Below are 24,282 nucleotides of genomic sequence, written 5' to 3'. Positions count from 1 at the left end.
GCATTCAGTGTAATCATGTGGAGTGTTAAACAAGTGTTCATTTATCTCGACTTATATTGTGTAACTAATAACCGGCCCTGGCTTCGCATGTCTAGCAAAGTATTTTTTGTAGTGTTGTATTAATTTGCTGTGCCATAAAGGCGGCCTGTCAACGAGAGCAAATACTTACTGCAGGTCCTCGATACCCGCCTCTAGCCTTTATCACTAACGGACTTCTCCGAGCCGCTTCTCTAAAATATTTTCCACGCAGACGACACCCAGATCCGAGGTTGTCTTAATTTTTTTGCCGGGTCAGCCGCAACAATTAGCATATTTTCATCTTCAACAATCATCATCATAATAATATATTTCAACGAATTTAAACAAAACATTAACTAATTCTTCCTAAATCTTTCTCTTGAATCATTTAATTTTCATCCATTGGTTATTTTTTTTATCTTTATGAAAATCCGTTCGAACTGGTATTTCAGTTTATGGCGAGCAGACAGACAGACAAGCACTCGCAGCGGGGGGACATAGTTTCATAATATTTAGTGATAGTGAAGTGATTTAGTGATATTGATAAATCTAAAATAAGTCACGTATGTAATATCACTGAAAGCATGTCAAAATACAACTTCCGAGCTGTCATGAAATAGAAATACAGTATATCTGAATACACAGACAGATAGTCGGCGGGGGCACTTTGATTTGTATTTGAATTTCAAAATAATCACTTTTAAAATATTTATATGATAGGAAATACATGTCTTTATGAAAAACTAACTAACTACTAAGGGTAACAACTATTAGGTACCTAATATGTGACTAAGCAATATGCAGCACCTTTCTTTAAATCTCACCAGCACTTCATGCTATGCGGATATTTTTTAGAGCTCAGTACGTACTAAGAGAATCAACTCGCGTAGAATGCAAAGATTATCTTGACGTACATGTACCTAAAACGATAAACTTGAAGAAAATAAAGACAGGTATAAATAATGACACCAGAAAGTGTTTAAAGCTTATTATTTTTGTACATTGTTATAATGCGTCATTAGTACAGATAGAACTTACGAAGTGAACTGCATAAAGCATCGATACATACATAATTACATTACTCTGATGGTACGAATTGACTAAACAATTACATAAATACTTAACAGCCAGTAAGTAAATGCACTAAACATAATGTAGATAGGTATATTTACAAAATTGACTATGAACTTTAGATCAAAATCTTTGATGACATAGTCAGGAGAATAAATAAATTATAATGAACACAGTTAAAATTTCTTTTAAAATCTACCAAGTAACAATTCTGATTGTTCTTTGATTAACATTAATGAAGGAATACTATCTTTTCTTACATCTAATAGTATAGTCTAAGATTTACAATACGTAGGTAGAACTTTCAAAAATGATTTGCTACTTCAACGTGGTTAAACTTTTATGAATTTTATACAATGAATCACTACTTATATTAAATGCAGAGACATTCGGTGACATACTTCTTGTTAAGAGGCAAGTTACAATGTTCAATTCCGCGATGAGGTGCTTTAATAATATAACGTGCATCAATATTATGTAAACAAACATTATTTCCAATTTACATCTAGATGATGAACATGTCCACAGATTGACTCCGAAACTCGACTAAACACTGGAGATCACGAAACTATTCTAATACTTACAGAATCACGAATCTACAGTTCATTTTATACGACATAGACGCACGCGCACTCTTAGTCAACTTGTATGTACTAATCTCGTTTGACAAAACACTTCAACTTGATCATTAGAACAGCAAATGTAAATTTAATAAAGAATCTAAAACTGTTGGTAAAGTACGTTAAATGATACTGTCAGTTATTTAGTACGTCTTCTTGATGGTATAGTACCGGTGCCTAAAGGCGTTAAAAGCGCGTGGTCCAATGTGCCTCTGATCGTCTCATTAGTTAGATTACAATATTCTCACTATGCGTCCATTCCGTTTCACAATACTTGTAACGCCGTAGTGGTCTTCTGTTGATGTTTCCTGTTGAAACAAAACAATATTAAGTTTTTTAGTAACACCAAGAAAGCTAAATCAAAATAGCATATATCATAAAGTGTAGCTAGCTTTTATTCGTTTTGGAAAATTGTAGGTATGTTAAATGTTTTTCATTGTATATGAAGGGACGCTACTTTTTTGTAACTTTTTTGCATCATCATTGAACAGATAGTAAGATAAAATAATCTTACCGTCTTTACCGTCTTGGTCTATCGTCCGTGGCAAGATCTGCAGCAATAATCCGCATAGTACGGATAGTGGCATAGTCGAGCTTGCACAGCCAGTGCACAGTTACTCAGCTTGTCAATGCATTCACCTGGAATCAAATCTTTGATTTTACATTCATTAACATCATCGTCGTCATCTTTGAATCGATAAAATTCCTGCTGAGGTTAGGTACTCGTAATTAGAAGATTATGACTTACCATCAGACACAGGTCTATCTCGGACATTCTGGTTGTTGTGGCTTTGGTGTCTTGTTACTCGCTGTTGAGGATCTGAAAATGAATAAATGATTTGATTTGATTCAGCTCTTCTGGTAGGCGTTGAGGTTTTCTTTGAAAAATAAATAAAAAGTCTTACCAACAGGTGTAGTGTTGATGACCGCAGGTTTCATGACTGGTCTGCTGGAGCACCGAGGTGGCACGCACGAGCGTCTGGCTAGGGGTCGCAGGCCAGGACATTCATTGTCCCGCGCCGCTCCCGTCGCCCCTTCAACGCCACCTCTTGCGCACCATACGGTGCGGGTCTGGATGCCTGCTTCGCATGGCCCTTGGCACTAGAAGAAACGAACAACTTATATAATCATTTTATGATATATTTTTGATTTTGTGGTCAAATTCTTACATTGTACAAAGTCAAATTTTGGCTTATAAATTACGTTGTTCGACGTTGATACACGAAAGAAAAATAAATTGAAGTAATCTATGAAAATAGAAGTGGAACTGAGTTTACCTCCTGAAGATATTGTTTTCAATAAATTGAATTTGGTAGTTTAGTTCAAAGTTAATAAATCTAGCGGAAAAGGTGGAAAGTTGAAAACTAAGAATCAATTGTAATTATTGATTTTGTAATAAATCCAAATCATGTAAATAAAAACAAAGCTGATGAATGTCATTATTTAACCAGAATTGATTTTCAATTTAAAACCAATTACCCACATGACATGCAATGTAACCCAATGTTTATCTTGCCTAATCAGATTCACGTGTTAGTTTTACCTTTAGGAACAATAAATATGTAAATTATGTAAACCTTTAACTAACGTGACAGCTTTTTTTTATGAAGACGTTTATTTTATTTAGATAAGCTCACTACTATATATTATATCTATCGGTTTATATAGTCTACAACTAGATAGGTCTTAAATAAAAAGACAGTTGTTGTTCTTCGTAAAAGTAATGTAAAAAAACTAACCTCTCCCCAATCGCTAAGGTACCACGAAGGAGAACATTTGCCCCCACAAGCTCTCTCAGTCTCAGGTTTGGGAGGTCGGCATGATGCGTCCCTAAGTCTCCTGCCGTTCGCTGCTATACATATCACTCCGCGGATCTGACGGCCTCCGCATGCTGCGGTGCAGGGTGACCAATCACCTGAAAGTTTAAATAACATGATGCTTTTTATACTTTGAAATCGTGAAATTATTGATAACACATTATAGGCCCATGTATCCTTAAGACTGATAGCGAAAACATCTAAGCAAAAAGATTTCATGTAGTGGATAAAATGTTGTGGAGTTTGCTGGTTTTCAGTTGATCTGTGTTACAGGATAATGCATAAAGATTACCTATTTAGTGACTAAAAATGCAAACTTGCCTTTAAGACTGTTCGCATGAACAGTTTTACATCTCTCGAAACTTACTTGTAAACCATTGAGCGTCGCATTGCTTCCTCAAAGAACAGGACTGGGAGGCAATAGGAGCCCGGTGGGAAGCACATCCAGATGGATCAGCACATCTGACACCACGGGTTTGAACTCCGCCGCCCACGCACCAGCCTACACACTGTAATAAAAGATGAAGTTTAAATTACGATCCAGTCTTATTTCATTAGAAAGTAGTCGAGTATTTATTGAGTCAAATTAAAATGTCTAATAAACGGTAGAAACGTACCTCAGACCATTCCGTATGCAGCCATCCACCAGCGGCACTAAAGCTGTAAGAAGGTCCAAGAGTAGGGCTGATTTCATTCTCTGTAGAATTGTTAGCAAGAGAAATGACGGGCCCTTCGCGGAAGGAGTCGATGCGGTCGTTAGGCCTCACTTGACGTCTAGCGTCTAGCCGCGGTGAGACTGTAGTCAATGGAGTGCCGTCGCAGTTGGGAATATCGCAGGGTTCGTTGCTTGGGGGCATCGGTAGGGGACATTTTTGGTCACTTATCTGTAAAAATTAGTTCATATTCAAAGATTTATAATAAGGCAGCCGCGTAGTTGAAAGTATTACAGAAAAACTTACCTTAGTAATACCGCGGGCATGGTCCTGTACACATCCCACTATTCGAGTGCGATGGGCGGGACCACATACAGGACAGGGGCCCCAAGCTGCTGCCCTCCACCTCGGAGGACATGGAGCCCCCCCACAGCGACGCCGCCGTGACGGTGGCGGGGAACCTTCACAATGCGCCGGTGATATTTCCTTATCTTCACCACCCGTTACTTCCACACATTTGAATTTCCCCACTTGCAAACCACCACCACATGTCCTCGAACATTGAGTGAAAGATAATATCTTCCAGGTAAATTTTCTGTTTCCTATAGCATTCGTTTCTACTTGAGATTGACTTTCTAAAGTATTAGTATGTGGCTGCTGCTTTGGTAACGTAGAATCATGGAAAGTGAAGAACGGTAGAGTTGTGTCAGACTTTGGGTGATCGAGTGCTCTTGTGTGGTTAGCATTGTGATGACGATGATGCCTTGTCCCTGCATGATGTTGAGGAATGTTGTTAGACATCGGAATATCGTTACTAGTTTCGTCGGTTTCGGAATCTGTTAAGTACTCGTATTTTATGCTTGGATTCGGTTGTGTGTAGAGCACCTGGAACGATATCAAAATACAATATTTTCAATGAACAAATGCTGGATTGAATATCAATGTAAGAGATCGTAAAGGAAAAATCTTTAGTCGTACCATTATATCGATTGGGTGATGTATGGGCCCTAGCGCCAGCACAGTGTCGAGTCCAGCCGGGCGGGAATACATAAATCTTGCACCTGCCGCCTCATATGTTCCAGGAGCGCTGACAGCAAATTCGCCATTTATAATGTAAGAGCCATTCGTCACTTTCAACGCTGAAACAGAAACATTCAGTTAGGAATACAATTGCGTGTAAACCGAAAGCGTTTGAGGCGACGTTAATATTTCCACGAGTATCTCTACGGACGTAGTGCAGACGCAAGCTGCGTCATGCAAATAATTAGCCACCAATTGTACGCGCGAATACCTCCATTTATCTAACAATTTGCGCGTAGGCGCCTCTATTGAAGCTGCGCCGGCGCTGCGCATGTGCAATTCCAATTAATCGGTTCGACATCGATCTTTGCACTTGCAAACACTTCATCTCTCGATTAAGAGTGGCCTAGTACTCGAAAACGACATTATTTGTTTAAATATATATCGGCATTGACATCGTTTTGACTAATAAAAGTAAGTATTGCGTAGGTTAAGTAGGTATTGCGATGCATTGTCTATTCGCACTTATGGGACATTGTCGCATGACAACAAATGGCAACGGAAGTTTGGAGTACGAACCGATGTAGTTCTCGCTGGGCATGATCTCGGTGATGTTGAGGCGGCAGGCTCCGCGCGGCACCGTGGTGACGTACGAGTACCCGAGCGGCAGCCGCGGCCGCGAGAACAGCCCCGACACCAGCCGCCGCCCGCATCGCACCTCTCGCAGCGCTGATGATGCCAACACTCCCTCACGTCCCACTGCCTGTGAAAAGAAATAGGGGAATTAAGGAACAATTAAAATATTATAAGTAAGTACTGTTGGATTATAACTATCCGAACAAGGTACTCCTGCATCGATTTGCTACAAAAGTTTAACAATTAAGTAGTGAAGCAAAATTGCACAATGCTTCGAGTCTTTTTAAATCTCAAAGGTTTACGTTTGATCACCCACCTGATTTTACGTGAAGTTGTAGCCTAAGCAACGCATAATGTAGCGATAAACTCAATTTGCGATTACGTACAAAAATGCTACAGTCGATTTGCGATGCCTTTTACTCAGAAGGATATTACTGGATCCCCCTGGTAGGCAGCGTGAGGGCGATTAGTCACGGGAATTCACACTTGATGGTCGGATGATTTAAGTTTTAACACGGCTTCGGATTAAGTCGTCAGACCATTACACGGGCATCATCGCATTGGAGTAAAATGACAAGACAAATAGACGATACACGCTTCAACAGGTCTTTTAATGTAAAGTATGAATGCAGAATTATTTTACCTCGCTTTACCTGCAAAAAGTTCTTACTGTCGTTTCTGAAAATCCAGACAAACGATTCTCAGTTCGTCTCGAACTCATGTCTATTTGTAAAGCTTACAGAGTCTAAGCTCGGGATTTAACCTTGCTCTTGCGCCTATTGAGACGTTTCCATAATATAGCCGTCTTCGTAATATGTGGTCGCATTAAAGTCGGCTTCTGTTTATTTACGATAGATGATTAAATCTAACATTTTTATGGCGCCGTATGATAGACTTCACAAGTAGAACTGCCGATTGGGGGAGATAAAAATCAATTAATGGTTCTAATCGGGGTTTTATTAGTTGTACTTGCGTCATTTATAACCTCACTATTATGTATCTGATCCTAAATGTTTTTGAGTCTTTATTAAATATTGATAATAAAGGAAGCATAAATGGATTAGCTTTGATGTCTAATGGTTTTATAGTATCATAATTTGCAGACAAACTTACCATAATGAATGCTTGAGATATATTCTCTATACATGCCTTAGCAAAACATGCAAGTTAATCTGAATATCAGAGTGCTTGTTGGCTGTTTCTTAGACTTAGATTGAATTGAATGCCCTTATGTCTCAGACTAGCTAAAGGGAATAGCTGGATATGCCGATAAGCCCTTCGAAGCACGTATTGTGGCAGCATAATCTTGGCGATATGAATATTTTGCTGCAATTGAATAAGCGTCTAATGAACTCTTAATTGAGACAGACGTTAACTAGAACGCGAAATGATAATACTCGTATAAGGTAATGATCCCAATTGCTGCCATGATAACACTAAACATTGAACTTATTACGGCGGTTGACTCATCATAATCAATAGAGACGGTACCAGCATATCTAGTTGAAGATGTTTAATGAACTGATGATGATGTCTTCAACTAGTCACGCTAATATTAATGTTACGAAGTATGTCACGGAGCATAAGTCTTGGTCCTTTATAACTATGGAGTATCATAAAATAAATAAATAATTTCAAGTTTGGAAATAAAATATAAAAAATGCGAATGTACTGAAACTACTTAGTAGAAACGTCAAACAACAAATAAAAAAGTGATTCAGTATACATTTTTATACTAAAATCAATACGCAGTTCATTCAAGTAGACGCATATGGCTAAAGTTGCATGTTTGTGTCGTTTCGTAACGTTTAATGTGACACTAATGCAAGCAGAACATTAGTGGATAGTAATGCGACTTTTATGAGCCCCTGTGCGAGATAACGTTGTATGGACTTGGTGTAGGACAGGCGACTCGAGGCCATTGGACAAGATGTTTAGAAAGAAACTGGATTAATTCTTAGGCTGTTGTCGTGGGGACAAGGAGGTGTCCTTTGTAAGTATATTCGGCTTAATATCGTTACTGAACAGACTACATACAGTTTTTATTATAATGACCTGGATTTCTTTAAGGCAGCCGTGATAGCCCAGTTGGAAGAACGCTTGAAGAACTTATGATTTCCGAAATCGTTTTTCGAATTCATGTTTCGATCATAAATGATTATCACGTGCTCAGCCGTGAAAGCAAATATCGCGAGGAAATCCACATAGTCGAGAAATGCGTTTCGAAGGTATGTGACCTAACCTGTATTGCGCTGGTTTTTCTTCGCGAGTTGGTAGATCAGACAGGCAGTCGCTTCTGTAAAAAAACCTTCTAGTCAAACCTTCAGATTAGGTTAGCGGACCCTGTGGAAACGGGATAAGCCTAGGGAGAAGATGATCTGCATTTCTATAAGCATAACATAAGGAGGGTTAAAATTGTAGGCGGTGCCGCCGGGTCGATTCGCTAGAAGCTGGTAAATCCGAGTTGTATTTAGTGAGTTAAATACAGTCCCAGCCGATGTGAATAGCAAAGTGAAATAGTAAGTATGATAATGTTACCCGGAGGTGTAATGGTTAACACCCTTGTCCGGGTTTGACAAGATTTGCGGGTTCAAGTCCCGTCCGAGTCGGATATTTTTTCGATTTAAATTCCTTTCTTTCTTTTTTTTCTTATTTTTCTCTAAGTATATAATAATGTAACTTATCCCAATCTTGTTTGTACGAATTTTTAAATGGTTATTTGTGTTATGTTTTTAGCGAATGGTTGAATTGTTGTATTAGTAACAATGAAACAGAGATATGAATAATGTTTCATTTACGATGTTAAGATAACATTCCAGGGAAACCCGAAGATAACATGTTATGTAAATAAGGCTTGTATACAGTTCTGGAGAATACTTTTATCCTGTATATTGCGTTTAATATGAAGCCAGTGAGTAAGGAATTTGTATGCCATAATTGAATTTAGATACCTATAGGTACTTAAGTATTAGATTTATTCGTGTGTGTCTATTAAAAACACGGGGAATTAATTGTATTGTTGTTAACGATCAACAACCCGCTGAAGAGGATATAATAAAAAATACTTTATGTTGTAAGAAAATAGTATTAGAAATCAAGGAACATTTTCATCAACAAGTTTCACGTGTGTTAAATACACAGTTCAGAAATGAACATAAGTACATAAAAAGAATATCATACAAACGAATCGAGACCTTCCTCCTTTTTTCGAAGTCAGTTAAAATGTACAAATTTTACATAATCAGCATTACATTTTTAGTATAAGTTTACATTTTTTACTGAGTTTACGTTTTTCTGGGAGCCTGTATCGTAAAATAAAATGGAATAGTTATAGGACTGTAGATCTAGAAATAGAAACAACCCTTATTGTCTTGATTCTCGTTAAAAAACAAAACTATTTCATAATTGTATAATTGACTTAAGCGCGTAATAAATCAGTCAATACGAGTTAAGGGAGGTCGATACAAAGTAGCTCAACCAGTTATTAAGGATTGACAAAGTAGTCTGTAGACTGTTAAGTGCTAGCTTTAGCGATAAAGCGGGTAAGAAAAAATCAAAAGAACAAGCTAATCTTACTGACTTTTTCACGCTAAAAGTCTCTCGAATTGTATAATTAAATTAAATTAGAATTTTATTTATATATTTATTTTAGGGTTTACAGATGAACAATGAAAAAAGATGAAAAAAGAAACAAATAAAATTGTTAAAAAAACTTCTACATACTTATATGTGACTATTTATGCCACGTTCTAAGTATTATAAGTAAGTAGGTATTCTTATACTTAATTCTCGCTCGGGTGACAACAATTTTATATAGGTATGTCAACAAAGTAGCGCTACAGATATAAAAATTAAAATGAAATGAAAAATAGAAATTAATAGTAATCTGAATTTACCAGCGTTTGATTTTTTTTGACGTGACTTATTGTAGATTTGCCACAGATGGCATTAACCACTTGGCCCGACAAGCCTGCGTTTGCGATTGTTTTGTGTACTACGTAAAATTAAATTAAATTAAATAAATTAAATAATCATTTATTAGTAGGCATATACCCATAGAGAACAAATACAATAAAACAATAATAATCACAACAATAGTAATTACAAAAGATAAATAAAATTACTAAAATTTACGCGCAGCAAACTCAAGTCGTCTATAAGAACATATAAATAATCTGCTATGCAGATATAGGTCATGTACAACGTCAAAGATTCCATTTTTGCTATTTAGCAATCTTTGTTTAAAAGAATCTAACATTCAAAACAGTATAGATACTCTTCTTTCACCATTGCCTTGCAATTATATTTTTGTTTGTCTTATACCGCTAATAATATAATTATATATTAGCTTCTATGGCTGGGAGCGAATAAGAAAACAGAATGTTCAGCTAGTTTTGGGGCCATAAAAACCGACAAAGGGATAGTGCCCTCTCTATATGACATGATAGGCCATTATAATTGGCGACGGGTTGATCACCTGTCATCACATGCATCTTAAGACTTCGTATTTAAGTGTCTACTTTTAATTACTTGTGACTCTGCACACCCTATTACGGATTACGGACGTGGTGGCCCAAATAGTTAATGTCATATGCGGCAAATCTACAATACATAAGCCAAGTAAAAAAGGACTTGAGCTTTTTATGTAGTTATGTAAGTAAGGGTGATATTAATAAACTAATCTCAGCTTCGAGACTGCCTGCCCTCAAGATCATGTCAATATGACAGTTCTTATATTAAAATAGGGACTTGAGCATGATCTTGAGGGCAGTCTCAGCTGAGATTAGTTTATTAATACCACCCTTAATTTTTAATATTTACTCGAGGCTTAACAGCCTCCGTGGTCTAGTGGTTAGAGCGTTAGGCTCACGATCTGGAGGTCCGGGTTCGATTCCCGATGGGGACATTGTCGAAATCACTTTGTGAGACTGTCCTTTGTTTGGTAAGGACTTTAAAGGCTTGAGTCACCTGATTGTCTGAAAAAATAGATTCCGTGCTTCGGACGGCACGTTAAGCCGTTGGTACCGGGTATTAGCTGTAAAAATACCTCCACCAACCCGCAGTGGTGGAGTATGTTCTATACCCCCCCCCCCCCCCCAGTTGATTAAGGGGAGGCCTGTACCCAGCAGTGGGACGTATATAGGCTATTTATGTTATGTTACTCGCTTCCCGCTGACAATCAGGCACCCACCTTAATGAATCGACAACGTTAACAGGAGCTTTATCCGCCCCCATAAAACCCACTCATTATTGTTATGCATCAAATTCAGCTTAGCAGTTAAACGTTTAATATACGATCGTTGTCTGTTTGTTTATAAAGACTCAAAGTAAAGAGCTTCTCCACGCAACGGACTATAAACATTCCTGGCGTTCTATTAAGTTATATTTCTTAATAGATTTATTTTAATGCGGGTACGTACCGATAGTTAGGAGTGTATGCATACTAATATGATAATTTCTCATTATCAAAAATGTTCATGGAGAAAACTAAAGGTCCAGTAAATAGTTTTTAAAAGTGTCTTGTAAACAACGGTGGATGGGGCTTTTGGCTAAAAAGAACTACCTGTAATTTATTGAGCGAATATATTCACAATGCGCGAAAGAGGGGTCCTGCATTTCCTGTATGTCAAAAAAACTTAGAAGAAAGAAGACTGTATCATCATGCCAAGTAGCTAGAGAGAGAGCGTACGGGTCCATGGTTACCTCTCCTAAACCAACCGCACCTATGAGGCAAAGTTTGGGCTTGCGAGCTACATCCGTGCCCATCAAAGGAATTGAATCCAGAGGGTCGCTATCGGCGGATACGTCGCGAAGGACATCTTCTCTCCTTAATTTTTTGTCTAATAAACAATAAGACTATATCAGAAAACCAAAGAAGTCAAGGTCATTTCTAAACCATGGACAATACCTACTTAATTATTTTTTTGACGTGACTTATTGTAGATTTGCCGCAGATGGCATTAACTACTTGGCCGGACAAATGGGGAGCGCTGAAGGCTCTCACCCGGTACAACGTTTAAGACAACAGGCCTGAGGGTGCTCAGTTGAGCGCGAACCCCGGCTCAGGGCGTCGTCTGAGAGGAAAAATATTTGAAAGAATTAATCGACCCTAGTGGGTCGATAGCGATAAGCGCTGAATGAGGGAAATCGTCAACCACGCCGGCGGGGTCGGTATCGGGGTCCTGAAGTGTTTGGTGTGGCGAGCTGATTGGCTGCCTCTATGGCTAGAGTGATCGGGTAGTAATATTTATTATTTTAGTTAATAATATAGAGTATTCTCCACAACCCCTCAGGTTGATTATGGGGAGGTCTTTACGCAGCAGTGGGACGTAGATAGGCAGATTAAGTTATTTAATTACTTAAATATGACAGCGAAATTTTTACAAAGTTAATAATTTGTCTATTTAGATATCCTCGGGATTAATTTAATACAAAAATGTGCCTATTATTTCTAATAAATAACTAACTAAGAGTTACTTTAACGTTTTTATTCCAAGCGTGATTAAGTTGCCCTTCAATGTTTCCCACAACAGTTCTATTAGTCTTGCCATACTGTCAATCTGTGTTCTTGTCAGGATCACTAGCAAGGTCTAAGGTGGGTGTCTTGGCAGTTGGCTTCGGCACAAATGAGGGGCTATTTAGAGGAAGTTCACTATTATAGTGGGTTTTCCATTTGAGAGCACTGAATCCAACTACAACTCCAAATTCAGGGAGGCCGTGGTCGTGTATAAAATGTAAACTTGTCACATTTATAAGTGCTATTTACCTATTATTGTTTCCTTGATAGGACCCCCGGCATGTTGGAAATAATTTTTTTATGTATGGCAACTCAGCCTCTAATTTACCCCTTCTCTCGCAAATAAATAGATTTCAAGTGGATTCGCCGTATTTGATCGTGAAGAAACAATACAAACCTCTTCATAATTTGCCCCAAAAGGCTATTTTGAAGCAACACATCTTAAAATGCGATATTGCAATTTGACATTTACGCATATAAAAGCAAGTGCGCAATGTCAATAAATGTCAGTTACCAGTTTTGCTTTTTTAGATGAATTTCTTCATGTGATCTTTTAACCCCCTGTACAGGTTTTTATTCATGTTTGGATCATACATAATTAACATGTGGTTTCCAGGATTTGTACTCGGTTAATGGCAATATGCTCGCCTCTTATTACATGCGACTTAAACAAAGCTGGCGAGAGGAGTGAGTGTATATCGTCACTGGAAAGGCAAAATTACATAAACGTCAAAATATCCTAAAATAAAAGAGAACGAAAAACAATGTAAACTTACGTTCACGTCATCTAAATTGGATAAATGGGTAAAAAGTTATGATAAAAAAACGCAAAAATACTTTAAACTGCTTTTTCTTGTAATTGCATTTAGGCGCTTGCGTAATTTTGCCTTTTCAATGACGATATTATTATATCGTCCTTTGCTTTGATTGCTTTGCTTTCCCTTCAAGGGTATCCTTGAATGCCTGTATAGGCATAATGATGACTTTATTTTAATCTGTGTCGATCCTAATTTTGCTTCATCCGCATTCATTCTTTATTGCACAAATAAATTTTAAATAATGATGAATATATCTATTGTCTATAGGTAGTTGATATGAATATACGTTTTATATGGGTATAAAAAGTTATACATGATGTGATATCTTAGCTGACTGTTGTCATAAAACATAACAAAAAGTAACGCTTGTATCTCTATCAGGATGAGAAGTCATAGTCATGAAGGCATCATATTTAATAAAAATAGATGTCCTAATGATAATATACCTGATTCATTATTTTGGAACGGATGTCAATATTTGTCGCAGGGGTAAGAAGAATAAGTCATTAGCTTAGTTTCATAAGATCTTTAACTAATAAATATTTTTTACTCATTTATATTTAAGTTAGTACTTCATAATATAAACGTATATGTTAACTGATACATGATACACGCTAAGACAATAGCAGACTATCCCAAGTAGTTGTAAACTATTGTCGTTAAGAGGATGACAAAATGCATTACTCTATACTAAATATATTTTATGTTTAAGAAAAGAATAAAAACAAAATAATCTAGGATTATAAGAGTAGAAACCAGTGCGAAGCCCATACATAATGTATAAAGATTATATTTCCACTCTTTAGGTTTCTTTATGTCATCAAAATTAAAATATTCAACAACAGGAAAAGTAATAAAAGTATAATTGAAATATGCCAATTTTGAACCCTACACAATATGACCGGCTTAATCAACTTGTTATATGCAACAGAACGACACATTCATACATTGTGTATGAATTGTCCAGCATGGTTTTGATTTCATGCATATATAAATTTTATTTAATTTGTTATTAAAATATTGTAAAAGAATTTCATAATTGGGTCGTTGAATTTATACAATAATAAGTTCAATGAACTGTGATCACTTTCATCTAGGTAAGTAATAGTTTTTTAGCAGTTTTAGGTACCTATACTTTAGGTACTTTTGTTAGTCAGTCTCAATATTAAAGTCAAATAGGTACCAACTTTCTAATCATAGTCGGCGTAATTTTGTGGTCTGAAATGGTTCGTCAAAAACTATAAAGTTCATCGTTTTTGAAAGGACACTTAAATTGAAATTCAATTCCTTAAACATAGACTACATTTCATCTAATACTAACTCAAAATTCAACTGGGCACCCTCAGGTCTGTTGTCTTAAATTTCGTACCGGGTGAGAGCCCTCAGCGCTACATTTGTCCGACCAAGTAGCAAGTAGCAAACCATTTGCGGCAAATTTACAATAAGTCAAAAAGAAAACGTAAAAATCATCAACTAGTCAGCGTAAACTGCCACCATTACAAGTATACTTTCGTTTTTCTGCCAATTTTGGTAGATAACCTTGGAAAACATGACTTTGGCAAGTTTACATTCGGTTATGATCTGTCAACTACCTTCAACGGAACACCGAAAATGTGACTTTATTACTTTCAATTGTTTTTCGTATAAGGTGCGACTTGAGGTCACTGCTTTAAAGATCTGCACAATGTAGAAATGAGTATTATAATCTGTCGCTAATCTTGCTAAAACGGTGCAAATAGGACATGGACAACCATGAAAAAGAAGCTTACTAGGTCATTTCAAGCAATGACATCGAAAGATCAGGATGTTTACGACGCAAGCAAATTGTAATTTTAAGAAAGAAAAAAGATTTATTAATATGTTTCACAATAAAACAACAATTAAATATAAACAGATGAATATTTCAAATGGTATTTTTTAGTTTGGGAGCAAAAAATTCAGACAAAAATGTTCAGATTAAGTACGTAAATTCAATATTTGTATAACAATACTATTTATATTCTAAAGCAAAATTCATAAACCTGGATGAAAAGTCATAAAACTCCGACAACAAACTTAAAGAAACGGAAAAAATACATTGTAGACAAATAAACAGATACCTACGGAATTTAAGATTTTGTCTTTGTCAACATTGTTGACAATGTTCGTGTGTCTTTAGACCAAAGAGACTAGCAAAATAACAAAGCGGTTTCATTTATTGTTGCGACTAGTTGTTGACTTTCCATTATCATACGAGATGAGCTCGCGCAGGGTATTATACATTTATTAGCTAGGTGCCTGTGCGGACAGGCTCCAGCCTCCATAGTACCATGCTACACTCCCTCCGCTGCTGAATTCACAATGTTCATTAATACTTGCGGGAACGAAATCGACATAACCTCTTCTGTCGGGTTTCGTTTTGAATTAAACGGACTAACACTGCCACGTATAATGGGGCTAAATCATGTTAGTCCTGTTCGGAGAACGCGTCACTTGCAACATAGCGTCATGGGGTCGAATCCCACCTCAGGCTCCAGGTTTTGTGCCCGGTTAATAACAATAAGCTTCCATCTATTACATGAGACTTAAACATAGTTGGTGAGGAGTGTGTGTATAAACTAAGATTATGTTTAATGGTGCTGATTCTTGTAGATACCAATTTAATTTTAACTTAGTTTGACAGTTTTAGAACTAGCTTTATCTCTGTCTTGCACTCGTCGGAAGTGAAGCACGGTACCATTTCTAGAGCTGTCAAGACTAAAATAAAGTCTAGCCTGCCAATATCGGCACCACTATAAACATAATCTTAGTATTGCCACATTCGGTTCAACCAGGATGTGATTACGACGAATTCAGTCTGGATCAATACCGAACCACCATTAATTACCATTTTAGACTGCTCTCAAACCTAACTTTGGATATTTATTAGTTGCAGGTACTGAAATCCGTTCTTCAACGATAAAATTGGTGCATTTAAAAGCTGTTTCTTGTCCGGCTAAATTCGTATTGGGGATCTGTTCAGCTTGACTGCAAAACTGTCGCGACACGTTAATTTAATTTGAGTGGCAATTTATTTGACTCCAGGAATTGTTCATGTTATTGATAGCCGCGTTACACAATGGCATGCGAAACGTTATGACGTGAACACGAAATTTATGAAGCTGAATATTCAGGTCGGCTGAGCAACTGAATCAGATAAGTAGGATTGTAAATTAGCCATTGAGTCGTAGCTTGAGTTACACAAAGGTGACTAGGAGTGCGTTGGAGCGCTATGCAAACATCCATCTGCAGTTGTAGGCAACTGGGTCGCATAGTGTTTATCTACAAGCTACATTACATCTTGCTATATTTACTGAAACCTGTACTCGCTAAGTATTTGCTTTGTGAATTATTCATATTCAGAAGTTTAAGACAGGTTTATCAAACCAGCCGAAATTGTGATAAAAAGTAGGTATTTTATTGACTTTAAAATTGTACCTCGGTACATAAAACCTACCTAGGTACACGGAGGTACAAAATCTGTTTTCCAATTACTTTGAGTTTCCTTATAGTCCGTTTATATTGTGTTCTACTTGTATTAAACGGTGCAAGTTTAGTTTTTACTGGCACGTAAAGTAAGATAATTACGTCTAAAACCCGAGATGAAATGAAGGAACTGATGTTTTATAATGCACACAGGTAAAATTACAATTTCAATTATGAACATTGTTGTTTTTTGTGAAACTTTTGTGTTGTAGTTACAGTAGTAGACGTCTCTTTTGAGCTACTTACTTACATATTGTTATAATTCTATAATAACATTATTAGAGTAGAGTTAGGTAATCAAATAATCAAAAGTCTATATCATAACTACATTTTAACTAACTATTCTCTATAACTACAAAATAATAAAAAAAAATTACAGAGACATCAGAAATTCTGTAAAACATCAATGTATATTTCGGGATCCAGGATGTTTTAAAAAAATGCCAGGTCAAGAAGACTAAATCAGCGAAATGCAGGAAGACTTTGATGAGGTTGGAAGAAACGAAAGTGGTGCGTCAGGATCTTAGTAATTAAGAATAATTTTGTGGTCTCTACCTACTCCAACTGGAAATAGGCGTAATTTTATGTTGACCTGAAATACTGTAAAAATGTAGTTTATCTGGGCTGCACAGACATTTTTATTTAAACAATTTTATTACATCGAGGAAGATAATAAATACATAATGTAATGTAAACGATTTAAGTAAACTTGTGACGCGTGACCGTGCAGTTTGGACTGGCGTCTGCGCACTATCCGGCGAATCCAAACAATCGTGTTGGACTGGCGCCATCTACATTCTTCGCATAACCAACACCACAATTATACAGGATGAACCACCACATTGATCGCTGATATACTAATTGGCTTTCAATTAGTTTGGCACCGTTAATCCAATGATTTTATCTCGGTCAGAGACTTTTTTTCTATTGTAGGTAATTTACATAAGCGGTCTTGAACTCTCCCTCGATAGACTTGTCATGTTGCACTAGTTTTAAAATAGTTATGTTTTTTCTAGACTTCTATTTATTCATAAAAGGTACTCCGACAGATAATTAAAAAAAAGCATTAAAATAAAAGTTACTTACATCAGGAATTGGACTGTTACATAAACCAATTTAAGGTGCACACAATATAATCTTTTTGTGAATTAGAAATAGAATTATATCATGTTTGCTATGGCTATATAAACTTATCAAGGTCCCGACCCTGGGTTGTGTTATTTTTATGTATTAAGTATATTTGTATTATAATGTTCATTAAAAAACTGACGTTACGGCACACATTATACAACTCTCATTTAATTTCGTCCTGTGAATGCCGTAACTGCCACTAGGGAGGGCACAAGTAAAATTTATATCCTCTGCGACAACTTTACCTACTTTTCATGTGTGAAAAATGTTGTGCAGTAAGTTCTGTATTATGCACTCTGCGTCAAGTCTAGAAATAGTATTTGCTTTACTCAATGCTTGACATTTCTTCCTTAATGATTTTCGCTTGAATACTTGCATATTTCGTATACATGTATGTTGGCACATGTATTATTGTATAAGTTATTTTACTGCGATGTCACAGAAGGCACCAAAAGAACATCCTACAATACAATACAATACAATACAATACAATACAAATACACTTTATTGCACCAAACTAAAAATAAATAATTACAAAAAGTATCTTAATTAAGTACATGGCAAATGGCGGCCTTATCGCTTAAAGCGATTTCTTCCAGGCAACCATAAGGTGAGGTAAAATGTAAAAAATAATAATTGAAAGATTGCGGGTACAAACTATAAGTACAACTTATTACCAATAAAGTACAATTTCACCAACAAAATACATGCAAATAAATATATATAACATACTTACAAATATAATATATACCTAACCTATATACATAACCTAACATATAATATACCTACTTATATAAATAGTACACACAAAATAATAATTTATGAGTAACCACACTGACGTTCATAATAATAACGAAGAAGATTCTGAAAAATATGCAAGGATTTGGCTTGTCTAATAGAGGGTGGCAGAGAATTCCACAGTCTCACAGCGTACACGGAAAAAGATTTGGTGTAAAAATTCGTAGAGTGAACCGGACAATCGAGAATCATCTGCGTGTTGGACCTGGGTTGGCGACCATGCACTGAGGTACGCAACTGAAACCTTTCTTTTAGATAGTGAGGAGCCGTAGGATGATTAAGAACCTTATAGAGCATACACAGAATATGCGTGTTACGCCTCAATCGAATTGGTAGCCATTTCAATTTAGCACGATATTCAGACACATGGTCATATGGCATCCTAATTAGGTAGCTTCCACAATTGAATATAAGGATGAATGGTAATATTATGCATTATATAACATTGCTAAATTGAGAATCATAGAGACTTATGATCCAGTGGCTCATGTAGTTATTGGAAATTTTCACAACGCTCTACTTAACACACTTACAAAACATAAATGATAAATACTTTATTGCACAGATTCTATTCTATTCTATTCTATTCTATTCTATTCTATTCTATTCACACACAGGAAATAGAAGATATATAAACAAAAGAGAATTAAGTACAATACTTCAATACTTCTGAAGCACCAAAGACTCACGTAATGCCGCGAAAATTTTGTGTTCATTGCTAATTGAAAATCAAAAATCGATTACGACCTCCTTCACCTTAAAATTAACCCACTAAATCAATTTCAGTACAGCACCTACTCATGAATCCATACCTCAAGGATTATAAACCGAACAATGCAAGGTTGAGTATTTCAGATGTAACAAGCTTTGGAAATAAACCATCCTGTGAACTAAAAGGTAAATTCCTCAAATAACCGCTAACCAATAGGTTTGGGCGGATGATATTGTTGATTTCCCGGCTATAAAGTTGAGCTAACAATTTCAATGTCAGATTTTACGACCGACGAATGAAGTAATGCGTGTAGCCTTGATCTTGATTTTCACAGAAATATTTCGGATTTACATTCTCACGACATGTTTATCGTATTTTACGTTGTAAAAACGTCATTTTTCACAATATTAATGTAATTGGATTGTCAACGTCTGAATACGCGGCTCAATTTATTTGAAACTTGTAGAGAATTGAGAAAATGAACTAAATAGTATTATAGAAAGTTGTAAGTCTCGAAGATGACTACACGCATCAAACCTATATTCTATAAGAGGATCAGAACCGACCTCATTCCAACAGAGACTCCACTCAGAAATGGTATTTAAAATATTCTCAATTTACATTCCACAGTAAAATCTTAAGACATTTTTATGGCATCTCTCGACATTGTAGAAGTCTTCTTCGATAATTGTCACAACAACAAGGATGCAATAAGTTATGTCACTCATCATAGCTAAAATATAATGTTAATAGCGACATTATCTGTATTGTGTTCATTAACAGATAATAAACAATTGCATTTAAATGGCTCTATAAATTGCTGAAGTTCAACGAGAATTTGTAGCTAGATGTTATTTTATGTTATTATTTATTGTGAAAGGTATGGCATTATTTATTGATACGTAAATTGAACATAATTATATGTACGTGTGAAACGAGAAAACGTGTGAAATAGCTAAGATATACTTTTAAATGAGTAAATTAGGGTAACAAGTAGCGAAAGGTTTCTTTTTCAGATAAAAAATTTAAAAGAAACGCATATTATCCTGAACATTACGCAGGTCATAACTAAGTTTATTCAAGTGTGACATTAAATTCCATGAAAAACAGGCAGGCATCTACCAGAGTGTTGATTAATATTACTTTAGCTACTAAAGAAGTTTATCAGAAAAACCATAAACACTTGTGTCCAATTGACTTAAAACTATTGGTGACCGCAAAAGGGGGATCAATAACAAAACGAAGAGTAACAAACAGCGACGGGTGACCCAAATTGACGAAATGTACAAGTTGTATCACGTTCGCAAATTTTCTAATCAACACTAGGTGACAATCAGTAAAATTGACCGTCTAGACAGTGTTGCAATTCGAACCATTAGACGCATCCAATATTACTTAGTTCCACTTGACATTAGATCAAAGAGAAACGATTGTGTTGTGACTATAAAAAAGCTATAATGTTGATAATAATTATAAAGGGATTGAGTAAGGTAAAGGTTATTTTGATAGAGAAATTCCTAATTATTGTTAAGATTTGATCAAAGTAATGGCAAATAGTAAATATAAATAAATGAGTCTAGATTTCCATACAGAAAACAACACAGGTAAAAATTATATGTACTATAATGATAGTGATAAGAAAGTAGTAATTTTACTTACCAAGAAGGCGATAAATAATAACACTGGAATGTTTTTCATTTTTACAGTTCATGAAACACTTCACAGTCACAATTGTCTTCTTAACCTAGGCAAATCGGCACTTGCTTAGTAAGACTGTCTGCAATATCTCAAACACTATCGTTATCTAGTCCAAGTAGATAAGACGTGTTAATGACCTGTAAGCAATTTCGATCAGTATGTCGATTTGAATGGTTTCGTTCTTTCAATCTTAGTATAAGATAATTCTATGGGTTGTTGTTGTTCGAAAGTCATACCTAAATGATTTTTATCAAATTCATATTTATCATATTAGGTACCATGCATAAACAAATGCATGGTAGAATATTTAACAAAAACTTTTTTAATTTTTGAGTATATTGTAGTAAAAATATTACGTCACTTTGTGAAATATATGAATATCAGTCAAAGCGTACCGATAGTAGGTAAATTGATTTCTTACGTAATAATGTGAGTGATGAAGAGAACGGTTCCTAAAAAGTGCTGGGTTGTAAATAGGATAGACTATTTGTTTAAATTGATAAAACGGCAAATTTTACGATCTGCTAACGATAACCTACATTCAAGTATCGCTGCAGGCTGGATATTAATCGTAGAGGCATTAATAGTTTGCGTTGCGAATCTTCCCGCCGGGACGAGGTGTTAACTGGCTGATATACTCAAAGAGGTAATCTTCTTCTAGCATGTGGGTTGTGAGGTGGATTTTTGAGCTCGTTATTGAGCCGCCAAAGACCTTAGACATGAAAGAGGTAGTATCAAGCATTTAGTAAAATTTTGCATTTCATGAGCTTTATTCACCGTACAAGACAAGACAATTGGGAGAATAAAAACTTAAAAAGTAAAATTTTGCTTTTCCGGGCGTGGTGATGAACGATCAAAGACGATGCGTGGGTGGCCCGTCAACCCGTCACTATACAGGGCACCGTACTTATATTTAGACATAGAAAACCAAAAGGGCCTACAGTTAACTTCGACTGTTATTTAAATTACAGAACATACCTACTTACTACTAATTATAGCATTTATTTAGATGTTTGAGATTACTATTATTTATAGGCATCATTTTGAGTCGTTAATAATGTTCCATAAATAAAATTTTTCATGAAAAAGTAGCCTAATGTGAACATCAGTAAACAAAAACAAGAATTCTTAATTGTATCAAATGTTAATATTACATAAATACATAGCATAATATCTACATTCCATTGGGTTGGAGACGGAGACCTAAGGACTTACCTAATATACATTCATTTTACGCTGATCGAAGGTAGTGTGTGGATGTATACTAATCATACCAAAATATTTTAATTGTGATCGGGTACTTATGACGTTTCGGCAAATGCACCGTTTGCGAAAAACTCGCGATCTGTATGCTAGCATTAGGTACGTGGTGTGATCTGGGGGGCTATATTTGCGCATATAAAAGTAAGCAATATTGCTTTCTTAAATTAATTTCATCAATTTCGTGTTTTACCCCCCTGTTTCCGCCAGCGAGTGAAATATGCAGAATATGCGCGCACCAAAATGTATCTGCTACTGTATCTGCGCGTGTACGGATTTACGGAGCCGAATATTTTATTATCACATAGCAACAGAAATGGAATCATATCTGTAAGTATTTACAATAGCATTGTCGCTAACTCCCAGTATGCAGCGATGCAATCGACATTGGCAGATAAGAAGGTCTATGCACTCTTATTCAATAGCAGATCACGTTTTCGCATTATTATGCAATATTTGATACAATGGGAGTATATTTAGATTGAGAAATTGTTCGTTTGTTGGAATACTTGAAATCGGGCATACTTGTTTTGTAGAGGTTTCGTTGACTGGTAAAATCATACTAAACATTTATTTTCTGAGAATGTGATAAAAAAGTCTAGAGTTAGTTAACTTGTATGATACATACGAGACGATAAACAGCAAGAAACATTGTTATCATCATCAACCCAATAACGTCCCCACTGCTGGGGCACGGGCCTTTCCTATGGATGGATAGGGAGATCGGGCCTTAAACCACCACGCGGGCCCAGTGCGGATTGGTACAAAAACACAAAAGTAAAAAAACATTGTTGGTAAAGAAACATTGTAAAAGTTTTCAATTAAAAACCCCATGAGAATTTTGAAAGTTATCTAAACACTGGTGAATGAATGAAGGCCAACTGGACAGACTAAATAAAAATCATTTAAAAAAACACTGAACACAAAAACCGATTCTTGCACAATCTTATAACTGCAGATCTTCGGTAAAGATAGGTGTTGTTAGTAAAACATTTAGTTACAGCAAACAGTTGAGATAACCAATGACATACAACGGCAGTGTTCATATTTTCTGATGCATCTTGAAAACCATGACTGTCTTTGTGCTCCGTTTAGATGAGAAAAAATTGGAAATAAAAAAATAAAACAAAGTGAATAAATTATGAAAATAGATCACGACATTTTGTCCAATTTTAATCTAAAGATTTATGTACCTATAGTCAGAAGTAGACTAAAATATAGTCCGTTCGGAGCAGTCTGCATTGTTAGCGCAATCGAACGATGAGTTTAGTTGAGTTCGTGACGAGTTTGTCTCCAATAATTTTAAATGTTCAATGCACATACAAATAATTGTCCCAATATCAATCTGATGACCTCAAGAGTACTTTCAACAGTGTTGCCACCAAAGCCGCTGCTTGTGATTTAAAAATTACAATCACTCAACAAAAAAGTCGAACGTAAATGAAAGATATAACTAGCATTGACCTATATTCTGGATATAATGAACTAATGTGCGTATACTTTAAACATATAAACATTATTCCGAGAACGTCAGGTTGTTTTGTTTCGCGAGGATGTTTTCATAAATTATTTTGATTAAAACGTCTGCATTCGTTATTTTTGTACGGCGTTTAGATTCTCTGGTAGATCTCGAAAATTTTCACCGTAGGGTTTCACTTTTTGAGTATACGACATCCTAAAAGTCGTTAGGTATCATGAGAAATGGCGATTAATTTTATTACTTTCTAAATATTAGCTTCAACAAGATAGTAAAATTGTGACCTAGAAAATCTGTTCTTCTGTTTACTTCTGGACCCAGAACCTAGTTTTTCTTTTTCCTTAAGACACACCCAAGATATACCGTCATCGGAGTAACTTACCAATATCAATCAAAACCGACGTTTTTATCGTCCACAAATTAAGTTGCTTTTCCTAAAACATTGTAAAATGGCTGCCAAACTATTTATGACAGGATTTCGACGAATGTCTGTCAGCCAAACGGTGCCAAACCCTATCAAGGGCGGACAACG

The 24,282-nt window shown here is 36.0% G+C and overlaps 1 protein-coding gene across 2 annotated transcripts in view; it reads right to left on the bottom strand.

The window, feature by feature from the left end:
• Positions 1-991: 991 nt before the first annotated feature.
• The window catches only part of LOC126374265 (thrombospondin type-1 domain-containing protein 4-like), a 121,544-nt gene continuing 98,253 nt past the window's right edge, over positions 992-24,282 (bottom strand). Inside the window, exons 8-17 of one of the 2 annotated variants that reach the window (XM_050020784.1) lie at positions 5,779-5,962; positions 5,158-5,318; positions 4,486-5,064; positions 4,144-4,410; positions 3,894-4,035; positions 3,449-3,624; positions 2,615-2,810; positions 2,458-2,529; positions 2,224-2,348; positions 992-2,017 (exon numbers count right to left, since the gene is read on the bottom strand). In XM_050020784.1, coding sequence (XP_049876741.1) covers positions 2,242-2,348; positions 2,458-2,529; positions 2,615-2,810; positions 3,449-3,624; positions 3,894-4,035; positions 4,144-4,410; positions 4,486-5,064; positions 5,158-5,318; positions 5,779-5,962 — 1,884 coding nt within the window. In that variant the 3' untranslated portion in view covers positions 992-2,017; positions 2,224-2,241. The remainder of the gene's footprint in view (positions 2,018-2,223; positions 2,349-2,457; positions 2,530-2,614; positions 2,811-3,448; positions 3,625-3,893; positions 4,036-4,143; positions 4,411-4,485; positions 5,065-5,157; positions 5,319-5,778; positions 5,963-24,282) is intronic. The other variant, XM_050020785.1, reaches the window with a different exon arrangement.

The sequence above is a fragment of the Pectinophora gossypiella genome, chromosome 17 (assembly GCF_024362695.1).
Source record: "Pectinophora gossypiella chromosome 17, ilPecGoss1.1, whole genome shotgun sequence".
Classification (NCBI taxonomy): Eukaryota; Metazoa; Arthropoda; class Insecta; order Lepidoptera; family Gelechiidae; genus Pectinophora; species Pectinophora gossypiella.
Note: the sequence above shows the minus strand (reverse complement) of the source record. Positions and strands in the feature narration are given on the sequence as shown.